Raw genomic sequence first — 13,441 nt, 5'->3', positions numbered from 1 at the left:
CCCATCAAGGAATCTCGCGTCCTCCTGTGGCCTCGGCCCGTCCTCGGCCCGTCATCATCATCACAGCCTCACCCTCACGGTCTCCGACACCGGGCAGGAGAGAGAAACGGTGCCGCCGCACGGTGGGAGACTGGGAGAGGAGGAAGAAACCGCTCGACCCTTCACCCCTCGCCTCGCCGCCCGATCCAGTTGGTGGCCTATGGCTGGCGATGGAGAGGACGAGGCGGCGGCGATCGAGCGACAGCTGGAGGAGCAGCTGCAGGAGCAGCAATCCTCCCTTGCGGCCGTCGACGAGGCCCTCGCCGCCGACCCCTCCAACGCCGACTTACTCGAGGTGCGTCGGAATACCCCCGCCTTGTCGAACCCCCCTCTCCAACCGCGGCCTCTAATTGCTAGCTCCCTTGAAACCGAATCGACCCCAGGGCGTGGGGATTCTAGGGTACTGTGGTTCACAACTGACTGGATTACGACTAGGACCTACCATATTTAGCGGACTAGCGGTGCTTGATGGTGCTTGGATTCTTAGTTTGCGTGCCATTTTATAGGTCATGGAATCAGGCAGTATGTTTTGGGTTAATGAATGAACCGAGTGGAAACAGGAAGGTGGATTCATTTGTCTGTCGAAACCATAGGCACGTTTAGTTAGCTAAGTCATCTGTGATTGGTGGAGCGTGAACATAAACACAAAATTGCCTCCATACAATCATGCTGCTGATGTGATTGTCAAAATGCCATTCAACCTTGTTATGTTGCCAAACTGGCCACATGTCATAGACATAGCCAATGCTATTTTGGCAATGTCCCAAACTTTGTATGGTATTTTCGCAACTGAGTTTCAACATGGTGGTATGGTGGCAATTTCTCCAACTTAGGGGGATGTTCATGACAGTGTTGGTAAATCAGCAAAATCAGAGTATCAGACAACATAGTCTATGCAGAACCTAATAGAGTGACTAATATATAAGGAATACTCAAACACGAAAGTAATAGATCACTGGACTTTACATGTAGTTGGAAGTAGTGGCTAAATTTTTTGGGAAGGGGGCATCCCCGATTCATCTGTATGAGGCTCTGCCAGTTATCACTGCAAAGTTGAGAAGTTAGGATAATCTTGGCTGTTAATTTGCTGCACCTTTTTTCTTGGAAGAGCCTCTGCACACATTTGTAGTAGGCATCATAATCGTTTAGTGGAGGATATCAGTGGTGAGTTTTGTAATAGCGAGAGTGAGCGATATCTCACATACTAGCTCATCTCTTCCAGACATAGTTCATTGATGAGAGTTTCTGCGTGGCATCAATGTGTATAGGAGAAATGACTTCCTTTTGCACTTTGCATTCCTGAGTTGGGGAATGTTCCGGTGTAATAATGTTTGGTAAAATGCTGAAGTTCCTGTTTCATGTTCTCACATTGTATTGTTTTCAGAGTTTTACGACTTTTATCATACAGTTTAGCTAATAAATTTGTTGCTGTTGTTATTGTTTACAGGTTCATGAGGAACTTCTTGCTGCGATTAAGGATGCAAAGGAGGGACTTCTCGACCTGAAGCGTTCTAGGGTAGTGAAGCAAGTAGATGATATTTTTTCAAATGAAGAACCAGCATCCCAGGCACCAGAAGTTGCTCCTGAGCCATTAGATCCAGATGATGTTGAACCAGAACCACTGGTGTCGCATGATTTTTCAGTTGGATCGAAGTGCAGATTCCGGCACAACAATGGCCGCTGGTATAATGGATGCATTATAGGATTTGAAGGTTCAAGCGATGCGAGGATCTCATTTCTGACACCCACATCTGAAAACATGGCGGTGAGTTATCTGATCTGATTATTATTCTTAAACCAAGATTTTCTTTAGTGGTGCCATCCATTCTCTGCCTGATAACAATCATGCTTGGTGCTGGCGCTCTAAAAAAAGATATTGATGCCACTGGTATCTATATGCGGTACTCGAGCCAATGGAACATTATTTTAGTTTACACTATAACCTCTGACTTGCTCTTTTGCTTTCCCTTCTTGAAAGATGCCCACACATACTTAACAAATGGGGCCAGGCTTGCATGTTTTTACTTTTCATGAATGGCCCTGGACTCATGGGTGTGGACCTAAAATTTCCATTGTCACAAATATGCATCAAGGGCATCTCTGTGCTGTACGCCTGTACAGATGCTTCAATGTTCAGTTCAACAGAATAACCTTCTGCTATGATCATGCTATTACTTTGACAATATTTGATAAACCCTACAGATGTAGGACACGTGGATGATATTTTGTGGTGAAATTAGTAGTCGCTGCTACGTACGTTAGAACTTAGAAGTTATAATAAACACCATGAAGAACCTTGTAGCCATGTGTTTTGAGATAGATTTCTTGTAACACATGGCACCCTCTGCTCTGGTCCCATCCCATCCCTAGCAAAAAATAAATTAGAAGCAGGAAACTAAGAGAAAGTCACAGGTGGGTACCCTGCAACTGCAGCTACCTCTCAATCTGCAATAATTTTCTTCTGGTTAACATGAATATAATGCTTGGAGTGTATGGGCCATTATTATGAACAAACTAACTGATACAAATCTGCCCATAGTGCAGATGTGCAAGTTCTTTCTACAGCAGCGATGTCGATTTGGTAGTAACTGCCGCATGTCCCATGGTATGTAATGGTTATTTGGCTGTTGGAAGATCTAAGCCCAATAAAATGCCCTTTGTTATTAAACTCTTGTTCCTTCGCCTTTTCACATAAAGCAATAGAGAACATGTTGTGGGTGTAAACTTTTCAAGATAAGTTGGTTTTCAGTTGACTATGTTGCGTTGATGGATACTGTATATTGTTTTTCTGCTTCTTTTGCCTGTGTGCCATGTAGATGTGTGTATTGTTTTTGCCTCTTCAGGCTTGGGGACATGACTAATTCAGAACTCATGTTCAGGTATTGTAATTCCTACTTCAGCATTGAAGAAATTCACTCCAACTAGATGGCAGCAGTCCTTGGTAGGCTCCAGCATACTGGCAGCTTCCGGGCGTCACTCTGGCCTTTGGAGGAGAGCGGAACTTGAGTCATGGGATGATAATCTGAAGCTTGGCCAGGTTGTCTTTCTAGATGATGGGAGTTCTGCAAGGCTTACAAGTGATTCACTTTCTCTATCAGAATATGCTGATATGAGCAGCGAAGATGATGAAGGAAGCTCAAGTGAGGAAGAATCTGAGTTGAGTGACGATGCTGATCAAGAGGATGGATGCGTTCACCAGGGTATTGGCCTTTTAGAGCCTGCAAATTTCAGTGGCATTCAGACAGACACCGTGATCTTTGCAAAATGGGAGCACCACACCAGGGGCGTTGCCTCCAAAATGATGGCAAAAATGGGGTACCGAGAAGGGATGGGGCTAGGTGTATCTGGCCAGGGCATGCTTGATCCAATTCCAGTCAAGGTACTACCGCCAAAGCAATCACTTGATCACGCTCTTGCTGCAAGCGAGGCTGATGGAAGTGTTGGCAGTGGTAAAAAGCGCAGTCGAGGTGGTAAAAGGAAGCGTGAGAAAAAATTCGCAGAACAGGCGAGAGCTGCTAAAGCTGAAGAAGCAGAGAGATCAGTCTTCAGCTTTATCAACAGCCATCTAGTGAACCAAGATATGCCTGAAGGTTCAGCCATTAAAGTTAAGAAGGGGGCATCAGGTGAGGCTAATGGGCATGCTAAGAAGGAGGACAGAAGATCCTTAGTCGCATACGATGAGGAAGTAAAAGAACTGAGGATTCAAGTTGAGAGACTGGAAGAGATGAAGAACCGAAACCGCAAAGACAAGGCAGTGTTTGAAGCTGCTTCAAGGAAGCTGGAAGAGACTCGAAAGGCACTCGCGGATGCTGAAGCTACTCACGCTTCAGCAACTAACGCGGTTGCCAGAAAGGAGAAAGAGAAGAAATGGTTGAAATTCTGATATAGCTTTGATATAGCTACTCACGCTTTGTCTATTTATCTTCTGATAAGAATCCGGCGTGATGTATCGACTTGCAATTGTTCCTTCAGCCAGCTGGTAGCCCCGTTACACATGTATGTCTATCAGGTTTTAGGAGATCTGTTGTAGAAGTATTAGTAATATACTTAATTATTAAATGGACATGGTATTTAGGGCTCTTTGGCAGGGCTGCGGCTGTGGCTTCTTCGATGGAGCAGTTTTTTTTGACTTCAGCTTGTCTGGATGCAAAAACGTTTGGCAAAACGGCTTCTCCTAGATGGGGGTCATATGGATAAAAATGTGAAATGTCCATAATGCCCTTCCTTATTTTTTTCTTTTTTCTCCGTTCCTTTTTTTCTCTTTCCTTCATTTCTTTATCTCTATTTCTTCACGCAACGCCACCCCCTACGCTGGCATCCGCTTGCATCCTTTTTTTAACCGCTTGCCTTATCCGCTCGCCCTACGCTCCAGCACGCGCCGCCGGCCACCTCCGCCCCGCGCCTGCCGCCGCCGGCTGTCCTCCGGCCTCCCTGCGCCCGCGCCCGTGCCATCCTCCGACCCCGTGCGCCCATGGCCAAGATGGGGATTTTGGCCCCACGAAGGGGTCGAAGCCGCGGGGAGCCCCTTTTTTGGGCTTCTCCTCCCTCTCCTGGCTCCTCTCAGCGAGATTTCCGGAGCTTCAGGTATGAAGCCGTTTCGTTCATCACCGTTTGGTAGGACTTGGTGAAGCCGGTTGAGAAGCCCTACCAAAGGGATCTTATTTAGAGTACAGATCATCAACCATCACGGATTTGGTAGGTAGTCTTTTCATTTGCATTTCGGTATATCAGATGGACGAATGCTCCAATTCCGCCGCATGCAGCAAGCATTCCATTTTCCTGATTTGAGAACCGGTCGTTTTGTACCTCGGATCATGCAGGAAGTTGAATTGCTTCCCATAAAAATCTGCAGAATTCATGTGAAATTTCTGCGTTCGATTTTGGAGCATGCCTGCAATTTAGTACTTTGACTCGTCACCCTTGGGGTCGTTGACATCAAGGTCAACGTAATAACGCGCGGTCGGAGTTGGGGTTTCCTGGTGAGGACGTTAAAAACCGGACCAGAGAGCCGTAGAATATTGTAGGCGGCCGACTCGGTCTCCTTATCCGGTCCAACCCAACCTACCCCACCTGCACGGCGTCCGCCCCGGCTCGCGCAATAAACAATTGTCAGGGTCGAATCCACCTTCCTTTCCCCTTCCTCTCCGTGCCCTCCCCGACACGCGTTCCCCCTAATCCTCCCACCTTGCTAGAGATCCCCAAATCCGCCGCGGCGGGCTTCGAATTCGATCCCCTTCCCGACCGTCAGCTCGATCTGATCGGCGGAGCGGAGAGAGCAGCCACCTCCCAGCCATGTGGGCGGCGTCGTGCCTGGCGTCGTGCTGCGCGGCGTGCGCGTGCGAGGCCTGCCGGACGGCGGTCGGCAGCATCGGCCGCCGCTCCGCGCGCATCGCCTACTGCGGCCTCTTCGCGCTCTCCCTCTTCGCCTCCTGGGCGCTCCGCGAGGTGGCCGCGCCCCTCCTCCAGTCCATCCCATGTGGGTAGCTCGAATCCCCCCCTATCGATCGGTTCGATTGGACGCTTCAGTTGATCGAGATATTCATGGGGATTTGGTTCTCTTCTCTCTTTTTTCTGCAGGGATTAACCACTTCCACAAGACGCCGGACCGCGAGTGGTTCGAGACCGACGCGGTGCTCAGGGTCAGCCTCGGAAACTTCCTCTTCTTCACCATCCTCGCCGTCATCATGGCCGGGATAAAGGACCAGAAGGACCCCCGTGACAAGATCCACCACGGAGGATGGATGGCCAAGATCTTCTGCTGGGCCATCATCGTCTTCCTCATGTTCTTCGTGCCCAACGGCGTCGTCAGCTTCTATGGTGAGCGCCCTTCCCAGCTGTTTTTATTTATCAGACCGTTTGATGCAGTTCCATGTGGTTGATATCTGGACACATTAGAATGGAAATTGATGGGAGATTGCCCTGATCTTTTTCAGCCAAAAACCCTTTGATGAAGAATGTTTTCGAGTTGAATTAGTTTCATGGAGATTGCTGAGTCAGAAATATGTGATCATAGACTAACTAATATAGTTATCTGCAAAACAAAATGTTGGTCTCAGGTCATCTACATTGTCTATAGACCTACTGTATTTCCGATGGATGCCTCCAATTGGCAACGCAAATGTATCTGCCTATGTGGTTCATGTCCTATAGTTGAACTTACTTCTTTGGTTTTTAAATTCAGAAACAAAGGAATGGTTGAGTTGCTTGAGTTCCCTGAACAAACTGTGTTACTACTCTGTTATGGTTGATCATACACTGCCAATAGTATCTGCGTTATGTTTGTTGTGTTGTTAACTTTATTTGGGTATATGACTGTCACCATTGTAAAGTGGGATTCTCACTGCAATTGTACTTTTGCAGAGTCGATTTCCAAGTTTGGATCCGGGCTGTTCCTTCTTGTTCAGGTTGTTCTTCTGTTGGACTTTGTGCACGGATGGAATGAGAACTGGGTTGCTAAGGATGAACAGTTCTGGTTGGTTGCTTGCTTCTGCCCTTGTTTTAGTTGTGCTTCCATGGTTTAATCTGAACTTTGATTTCTCAAAGTGTTTTATTTAAACTTCCTTGTCACTGCAGGTACATGGCTCTATTGGTTGTCTCAGTTGTCTGTTACATTGCCACATTCTCATTCTCGGGTCTTCTGTTTCACTGGTTCACTCCATCCGGACATGACTGTGGACTCAACCTGTTCTTCATTGTCTTCACATTGATTCTTGTTTTTGCGTTTGCTATTGTTGCCCTGCACCCAAAGGTATCATCTTGTGGCTTCTTTTCTGCATTTTACTTATTCAGCCAGAATATATCATTCATGGCTGTACCATGATAAGTTGTACTCAGATGTGTTTGCGCATTTATATATTTGCTATTCTAGATGCTCCTGGTATTTATTTTAGATCTGAAATAAATAATATTACCTCTGCTGCCTGTAAACTAGTGCTTCTATTGAATTTAACTCGCATTTGTGCTAATGGTAAAATTAAACCTGTTAATTTTTCAGATCAATGGTAGCTTGTTGCCTGCATCAGTTATTGGTCTCTACTGCACCTATCTGTGCTACAGTGGACTCTCTAGTGAGCCCAGGGATTACGAGTGCAACGGGCTTCACAATCACTCAAAAGCTGTGTCAACTGGTAGCCTTACACTGGGACTGCTAACCACCATCCTTTCCGTGGTCTACTCTGCTGTCCGTGCTGGCTCTTCCGCAACCGTGCTCTCTCCACCAGACTCACCACGTGGTTAGATTTCCTTCTCCAGCTAATGAACTACTTTTGCAAATGTAGAGTCTGCATTGTTGTTTATGCCTTTCCTTTAATCTTCAGGTACCGACAAGCCATTGCTTCCCTTCAGCAAGGCTGATGAACAAGAAGATAAGAAGGATGTGCCAAGGCCTGTGACATACTCCTACTCTTTCTTCCACCTCATCTTCTCCCTGGCCAGCATGTACTCAGCAATGCTCTTGACTGGCTGGTCAACCTCCATTGGTGAGAGCGGAAAGCTTGTTGATGTTGGGTGGCCATCTGTCTGGGTCAGGATTGCAACCCAGTGGGCAACCGCAGGTCTGTTCATATGGTCCCTTGTTGCTCCCATCCTCTTTCCCGACAGGGAATTCTAGGTCAACTGGGACAACCTGTGGATGCGTGCATCCCTTTGGAGCATCAAGCGCTTCTACTGTGGTAGCTAATCTATCCTATCAAAATATTTGGTCTGTAATACATTGGTGTTTGCAAATCGATGGAATGATGTCAGTGTTTGTCGATGGTTATCGAGTCTGTCAACTTAATAATATTCGGCATCAGGCTTGTGCCATTATGTGAAACAGTGAAATTGTGCTGCGTGTATTGTATATATTGGAGTTTATCTGTGTCTATGTTGCATTGTTCGAATGACAATGAACGACAGGATTGAATTGCGTTCAAAATGCCTGTATGTCATTCGGTTCATCAGATATTCACAACGTCCTGTGTCCTGCATGACTATACATTTTCAAAGATTGAAAGTCTAATCCTCATATCGTTTGCTGCTGACAATTTTCAATCTAGATTGCCAAAACATAACTCATTTATATTAGATACAAATATACAAAGTGCAGAAGTATCATCTGCTGCTGACATGAAGCTTTAGATTGCCAAAAGATCAATCATTTATCAGATACAAATATGCAAAGGGCAAGAGGAGCCCTTTCCTCCATTTTCTTTCTACCTACTAAATACAATAGTTCCGGTCATTACAGCCTCCTATGATTCCTAATGAAGTTTGTTGTTATCAAAGAAAGCACCGCGTCACACGCATAAGATGCCGCGGCTAGCACGGCCGACGCCGCCAGCAAGATAGCCTTCCACTGCCTAGTCGCCGCCAGGATGGACGCGGCCACGGCCGCCGCGGCGAGGACGGCGAAGGCGTTCTTGAGCGAGGTGTACTTCTTGACGCTGGCCCTGCACTCCTTGCAGTGCACGACATGGCGGAAGTACCTGTTGGTCGGGTTGGGAGCGTGCACCGTGCCGACGCCGCCCTTTGCCGGGAACGTGGCCGAGATCCCCGCGACGGCCCCCGCCGGCGCTTGCTCGACGACGGCCGGCACTGGCGGCGGCGCCAGGCTGCTGTGGCCGAAGTAGTAGGGCATGCCGTGGCCCGCCCTGTCCATCCACTTCCTGTACTCGGCGACCCAGGTGTCGGAGGATCGGAGGTTGAGGTAGAGCTCCCTTGTGGGCACCTTCTCCCTGATCAGCACCTCGTTCTGCGACGACAGGAACCCCATGTCCTGCTCGAACACCTTGCAGGCGTTCTGGTGGAAGTACCATGACGGGAGGAGCTTGACGATGGGCGACCTGACGGTGGAGCCGAAGCGCACGATGAGCATGGACTTGCCCTGCCCCGCGGGGCGGCAGAGGAAGTGCGCGGAGAAGCACTGGTCCTTGCCGTCCTTGTCCGTAAACTCGAGCGTGTTGGTGAGCACGCAGGGCGCCTCGAAGCGGAGCAGGTTGCGGAGGTGCGGCGTGCGCGTGCGGCCCCAGTAGCCCGCGAACCCGCGCGCGGTGCGCTCGGTGACGTCGAAGAAGAGCGCCTGCGCGTCCTCGCGCTTGGCCGTCCAGTCGGTGCGGTCGTGGGAGATGGGCACGTGCGCCGGGTCCATGAGGTTCTCCAGCAGGATGGAATGGTCGTAGGGGAGCTCGTGCACCGTCGACAGGTCCGTGAACCCCTCCCGCGCGTACGGCTCGAACCACGGGAGCTTCCGGTCGTCGGGAGGGTTCGCGTCCGACATCCACACCCATACCACGCCCTGCGAGTCGCGCACCTCGTAGTTGCGCGCGCACGCGCTCCGCGGGATCTTGGCGCCCTCGGGCAGCTGCATAGGCAGCATCCGTTTTCAGCATTCGATCGATCGGACGCCGTGTGGAAATCAATGCACAAACATGTAGATGGATGGGATCGGTAGAAGGGAAAGACCTGCGGTATCTTGACGCACTTGCCCTCGCCGTCGAACTGCCAACCATGGTAGAGGCACTCCAGCCTGCCGTCGACGATCTGGCCTTCCGAAAGCTTCGCTAACCTGACAAGCGTTTTGAGAGTGATTCATTTCGGTTGTTGATTTCAACCAAGCCAATCATCATTCGTTGCAGGATCAGATTAATTCGTTGGCCATATATAAGACCGATGCTGCGAGAACTGATCTCACCTGTGTGGGCACCGGTCCTCGTGACAGCGGAGCACGCCGTCGCCGTCGCGCCAGAGCACGAGCTGGCGGTCGAACACGGTGAGCGGGAGCGCCGCGTCGTCGGGCACCTCCTTGGCCAAGTACAGCGGGTACCACTCCTCCTTCCAGTCGTAGCGCCCCGCTGCCGCGGTGGCCGCGGCATCATCCCCCTCCTTCGGGAGCAGCACCCCGTCCTCCTGCGCGCCTGCCTCCTCCACCACCGCCGCCCGGCACCTCCTCTTCCTCCTCCCCCCGCCGCCACCCGCCCACCGCACGCCATGGACGGCTCCTCCCGCTGGTGCTGTCGCCGCTGGGTTCTTGAGACGTGGAGCTGCTGCAGCCACAGCGGAGGAGGGGCGGAGGAGGAGGAGGGGCGGGAGGGGCACCGTGGCAGCGGGCGTCATGGTTGGCCCCATTTGGCGTTTGGGTGGCGAAGAGCGCTCGATCTCAGGATAAAAACCGGCAGGAGTTTTTTTTTAAAAAAAAAACGGGTAGCGGCACACGACTCTAGTCTAGCTCCAGTGCCAGCAACGAGAGTGTCCAAGTTCGCATCGGGCTCGTGTCATTCTCAAGTCTCGTCCAAGTGGCGAGTTCACAGTCACACACACATCCAGAGCTGGAATTCAACGCTTTTTTTTCAAGAAATTTGTAAGGTCCCGTTGGGATCGGAATTGAATTCCATTTTAATAATATAATTTAGATATAAAATTAATGAAGTTAATATAGTTGTATGTGAAATATATTTATATATTATTGTTAGTCATATGAGAGATACTTATGCACTGCACTTCAGTTACAGGCAAACGAGTCAAAAAACATGCTATAAGTTACACATTAAAAACATAACATAAGGATCTATAGAATCAATTTTTATCTCTCACCCATAAATTTAAGATAGTCTCGTATCTACACTTTGTAAAGTTGTGGAATTCCACATTTCATGACAAATAGTCTATAGATTCCAATTCATTGGGATCCAAACGTGGCTTAAGAGTAGATAGCTACGACAGTGATGCATCAGGTATAAAGTGGCCCGATTTTACAGCGCATTTAGCTTCTCAATGCACATATATTTTTCATGTGCCCAAGGGGCAACGAAATTCGGCTCCGAATGCTGTTTCAAATTTTGATGACGCGTAAAAAAGAGAGGAAAACTCCGCGGTCTGGTCTGAATGAATGAGACATATCAGGCGTGATCCGGTCCGGTCCAAACAAAATTATGGTGCTCCCGGCCCAGGCCCATCACGGCAGGCCATGATTAACCCGGCCCGGCCCCCTCATCATTGTAATCCCTTGCTTTGCTGCATCCTAGAGAGAGAGAGAGAGAGAGAGAGAGAGAGAGAGAGAGAGAGAGAACAAAAAAGGCACTCCCACTTTACCTACGGATTGCCGCACTCATGACGCCATCGCCGCCGCGCTAATCACACTGCAGGTGATGGGGATTTGGATGTCCCCCATGATTTGCTCGAGGTGACAGAAAACAAACTATAGGCCATCATCAGTTCATCACCACCAGACGCCGTCTCCTGGTAGCACGCGTCCGCCAGCCGGGTTAGGCAACACAACGAAGGAAGCGGCCGTGGGTTCCGGCCATTTCTGGGCGTGCAAGCGTTAGCTTCCTTTGACAGCGCTCGGTGCTCGCAGCTCTGGAGTCAGGACTCAGCCGCGCGCGCGCGCGCGCGGAGGAGTGAACTGCCAGCCTCCTGGCCACACGATGCCACCACTGCTCGAGTGCTCGCGGCGTCGATCTCCACTCCGAACACGGCAACGCGATGGGGCAGTGGCCCGTGCGTGTCTCCGGCTCCAACCTGCCTGCTCGTCGTCGTACCCGAGCCACAATAATTTTTGGCCTTTCCTTGGCAGATCTTCTTTTTACACTATTTCTCTTTTTTTAACGATGTTGTGTGATCCCTAGCTTCAAAGTTGAAAGTTCCTACTAGCCTCGTGCTGGTGCGGAGACTTTTACCGCAACTTTTGACAGCTCCTGGGCCCTCTGGGCTCTGACCGGCCTGAGAGTTGCCATCCCAACGAACGGAAGGGCACTCCGTTGGACGAGACGACGGATCGTCGTCGCAGGTCGCAGTCGTGCAGTGTGCAGACGGTACGTGCTGTTTCGTCAAGTATGGGTCGTGATCGAACAGGCGCGCAGGGTGGAATAGTACACGGGTCACATCACCGGTCAATCGCCGAAACGATGCCCAGGTTGCCGGGTTAGTGTAGCAGGGGCTAGGCCCCTAGCCCCCTACGCCCCTGCCTCTGACTCTGACAAATGACAACTCCTCACACCACACGTAGGAAAATGGCGAGCCCATGCCCATGCATTGCCTGCTCGAGACCAGCTGCTGCTTGCTGCTGTTGGCGTGCGTCCTCCGTCACGTCCACGGCCCATATAAGAATGAACATGCCCATGTGATCCCTGTGCTCGGCCGCTACGGCTACGTCCGTCCTTCGGAACCATGCATGAATTTTTCACACGGAAAAGAAACCCTTTTAATCGCGACACAAGTGAAGTGAGTCAGTGAGTGAAAACGCTCTGTCTGCTGATAACAGCGAAGTATCACAGTGTGCGTCTCAGTAACTCGACTCGTGAGGCTGCAGTGCTCGATCGATACCGGCAACGCGTTCCTCGGCTACCACATAAACTCACAGAAACAGACGTCCAAGTGTCCTGCTGTTGGCACTGGACTCCGCCCCGTATCCTAGGCGACATGAGTACAGCCGGGAAAACGGCCGCTTCTCCGCAGCACGGCTTCGCACGGGCGGCCGGCCATGTAGCGGCTTGTACCCTTGTGCTTGCGCTTCCCCCAGCCATCTCTGTCGGACGGAGCCATCCGTCCTGAGACAGGAACGGATGGATCGTCGCCTTTTTAACTTTATAAACACGCCGGGCCGCGCCTCGCATCATCATTATTACCAAAAACTGACAAATCCAAGCGCGGATTTCGCCACTAGTGTCCAGCCGGACCACGGTTAGGGAGGGCTCTTTGTTCGTGCGGTTGTCCCCGTGCGCCCGTTGCCCAGACCCAAGGGCATATGAGCAACAACATAACAGTAGCATGTGCCCGGCTGGGCCATCTCTGGATGATTGTAACTTGAGCCTGACACCCGAATGCATTGGGTTGGGTTGTAATAACCATGGCAATCTCGTTATAGAAGCAAAAAAAAAAATACTCCAGCAGTAGCAACGGTAGCCTATCACTGATCACTGACCTCGGCTTGTCTTTTTGCCCGGCCATTTCCGCCATCGGGACTCGCCATCGATAGGTTAATCTATGCGAGCATGCCAACCTAAACCTAACACTGATGCTTGCGCCGGAGCCCAATGCAGCAAGCGAGCATCGCATGGCGGCATGGCGCCATTCCCAGCTCTGCACTGACCCGTCTCCAGTTCCCAAGCCACACCCACCAACTCTCCCCGATCCCTTCTTCCAGACAGCAAAACACCAACGAGGCGTCACAGTCCCATGCACCTGGGCCTGCACGCATACACGTATACGCATACGCAGAGAACTATCCTTGCAGTACAATACGCGTAGCATACGCTATACTGCACCCAGTAGTATCAGTACTACACTGCTGGCCTCACCTGGCCTGCTGCTTTGCTGCTACTGTTTGGGCATGAATACGCGCATTTGATTTGGGCACATGCCAGCCTGAACCTGAAGCCGGGGCAAATGCAGCAACAGGGGGTGGTCGCTGTCAACAAGTCAGGGA

The 13,441-nt window shown here is 50.4% G+C and overlaps 3 protein-coding genes across 3 annotated transcripts; 2 read left to right on the top strand and 1 right to left on the bottom strand.

The window, feature by feature from the left end:
* Positions 1-71: 71 nt before the first annotated feature.
* LOC117841151 (zinc finger CCCH domain-containing protein 18) lies at positions 72-4,168 on the top strand. Its single transcript, XM_034721699.2, has 4 exons — positions 72-334; positions 1,487-1,804; positions 2,584-2,644; positions 2,919-4,168. Exons 1-4 carry the CDS (start codon positions 200-202, stop codon positions 3,920-3,922), a joined length of 1,518 nt encoding a protein of 505 aa, XP_034577590.1. The 5' UTR covers positions 72-199; the 3' UTR covers positions 3,923-4,168.
* A 967-nt stretch (positions 4,169-5,135) lies between these two features.
* On the top strand, positions 5,136-7,903 carry LOC117841097 (uncharacterized). Its single transcript, XM_034721674.2, has 6 exons — positions 5,136-5,515; positions 5,617-5,856; positions 6,400-6,511; positions 6,613-6,787; positions 7,034-7,271; positions 7,356-7,903. The coding sequence occupies exons 1-6, from the start codon at positions 5,332-5,334 to the stop codon at positions 7,646-7,648; spliced, it is 1,242 nt and encodes a 413-aa protein (XP_034577565.1). The 5' UTR covers positions 5,136-5,331; the 3' UTR covers positions 7,649-7,903.
* Positions 7,904-8,072: 169 nt separating this feature from the next.
* LOC117841088 (protein TIC 55, chloroplastic) lies at positions 8,073-10,190 on the bottom strand. Its single transcript, XM_034721663.2, has 3 exons — positions 9,710-10,190; positions 9,481-9,583; positions 8,073-9,379 (listed from the first exon to the last, which is right to left on the bottom strand). Exons 1-3 carry the CDS (start codon positions 10,141-10,143, stop codon positions 8,261-8,263), a joined length of 1,656 nt encoding a protein of 551 aa, XP_034577554.1. The 5' UTR covers positions 10,144-10,190; the 3' UTR covers positions 8,073-8,260.
* Positions 10,191-13,441: the final 3,251 nt, after the last annotated feature.

This window comes from Setaria viridis, chromosome 1 (assembly GCF_005286985.2).
Source record: "Setaria viridis chromosome 1, Setaria_viridis_v4.0, whole genome shotgun sequence".
NCBI classification, from domain to species: domain Eukaryota; kingdom Viridiplantae; phylum Streptophyta; class Magnoliopsida; order Poales; family Poaceae; genus Setaria; species Setaria viridis.
Note: the sequence above shows the minus strand (reverse complement) of the source record. Positions and strands in the feature narration are given on the sequence as shown.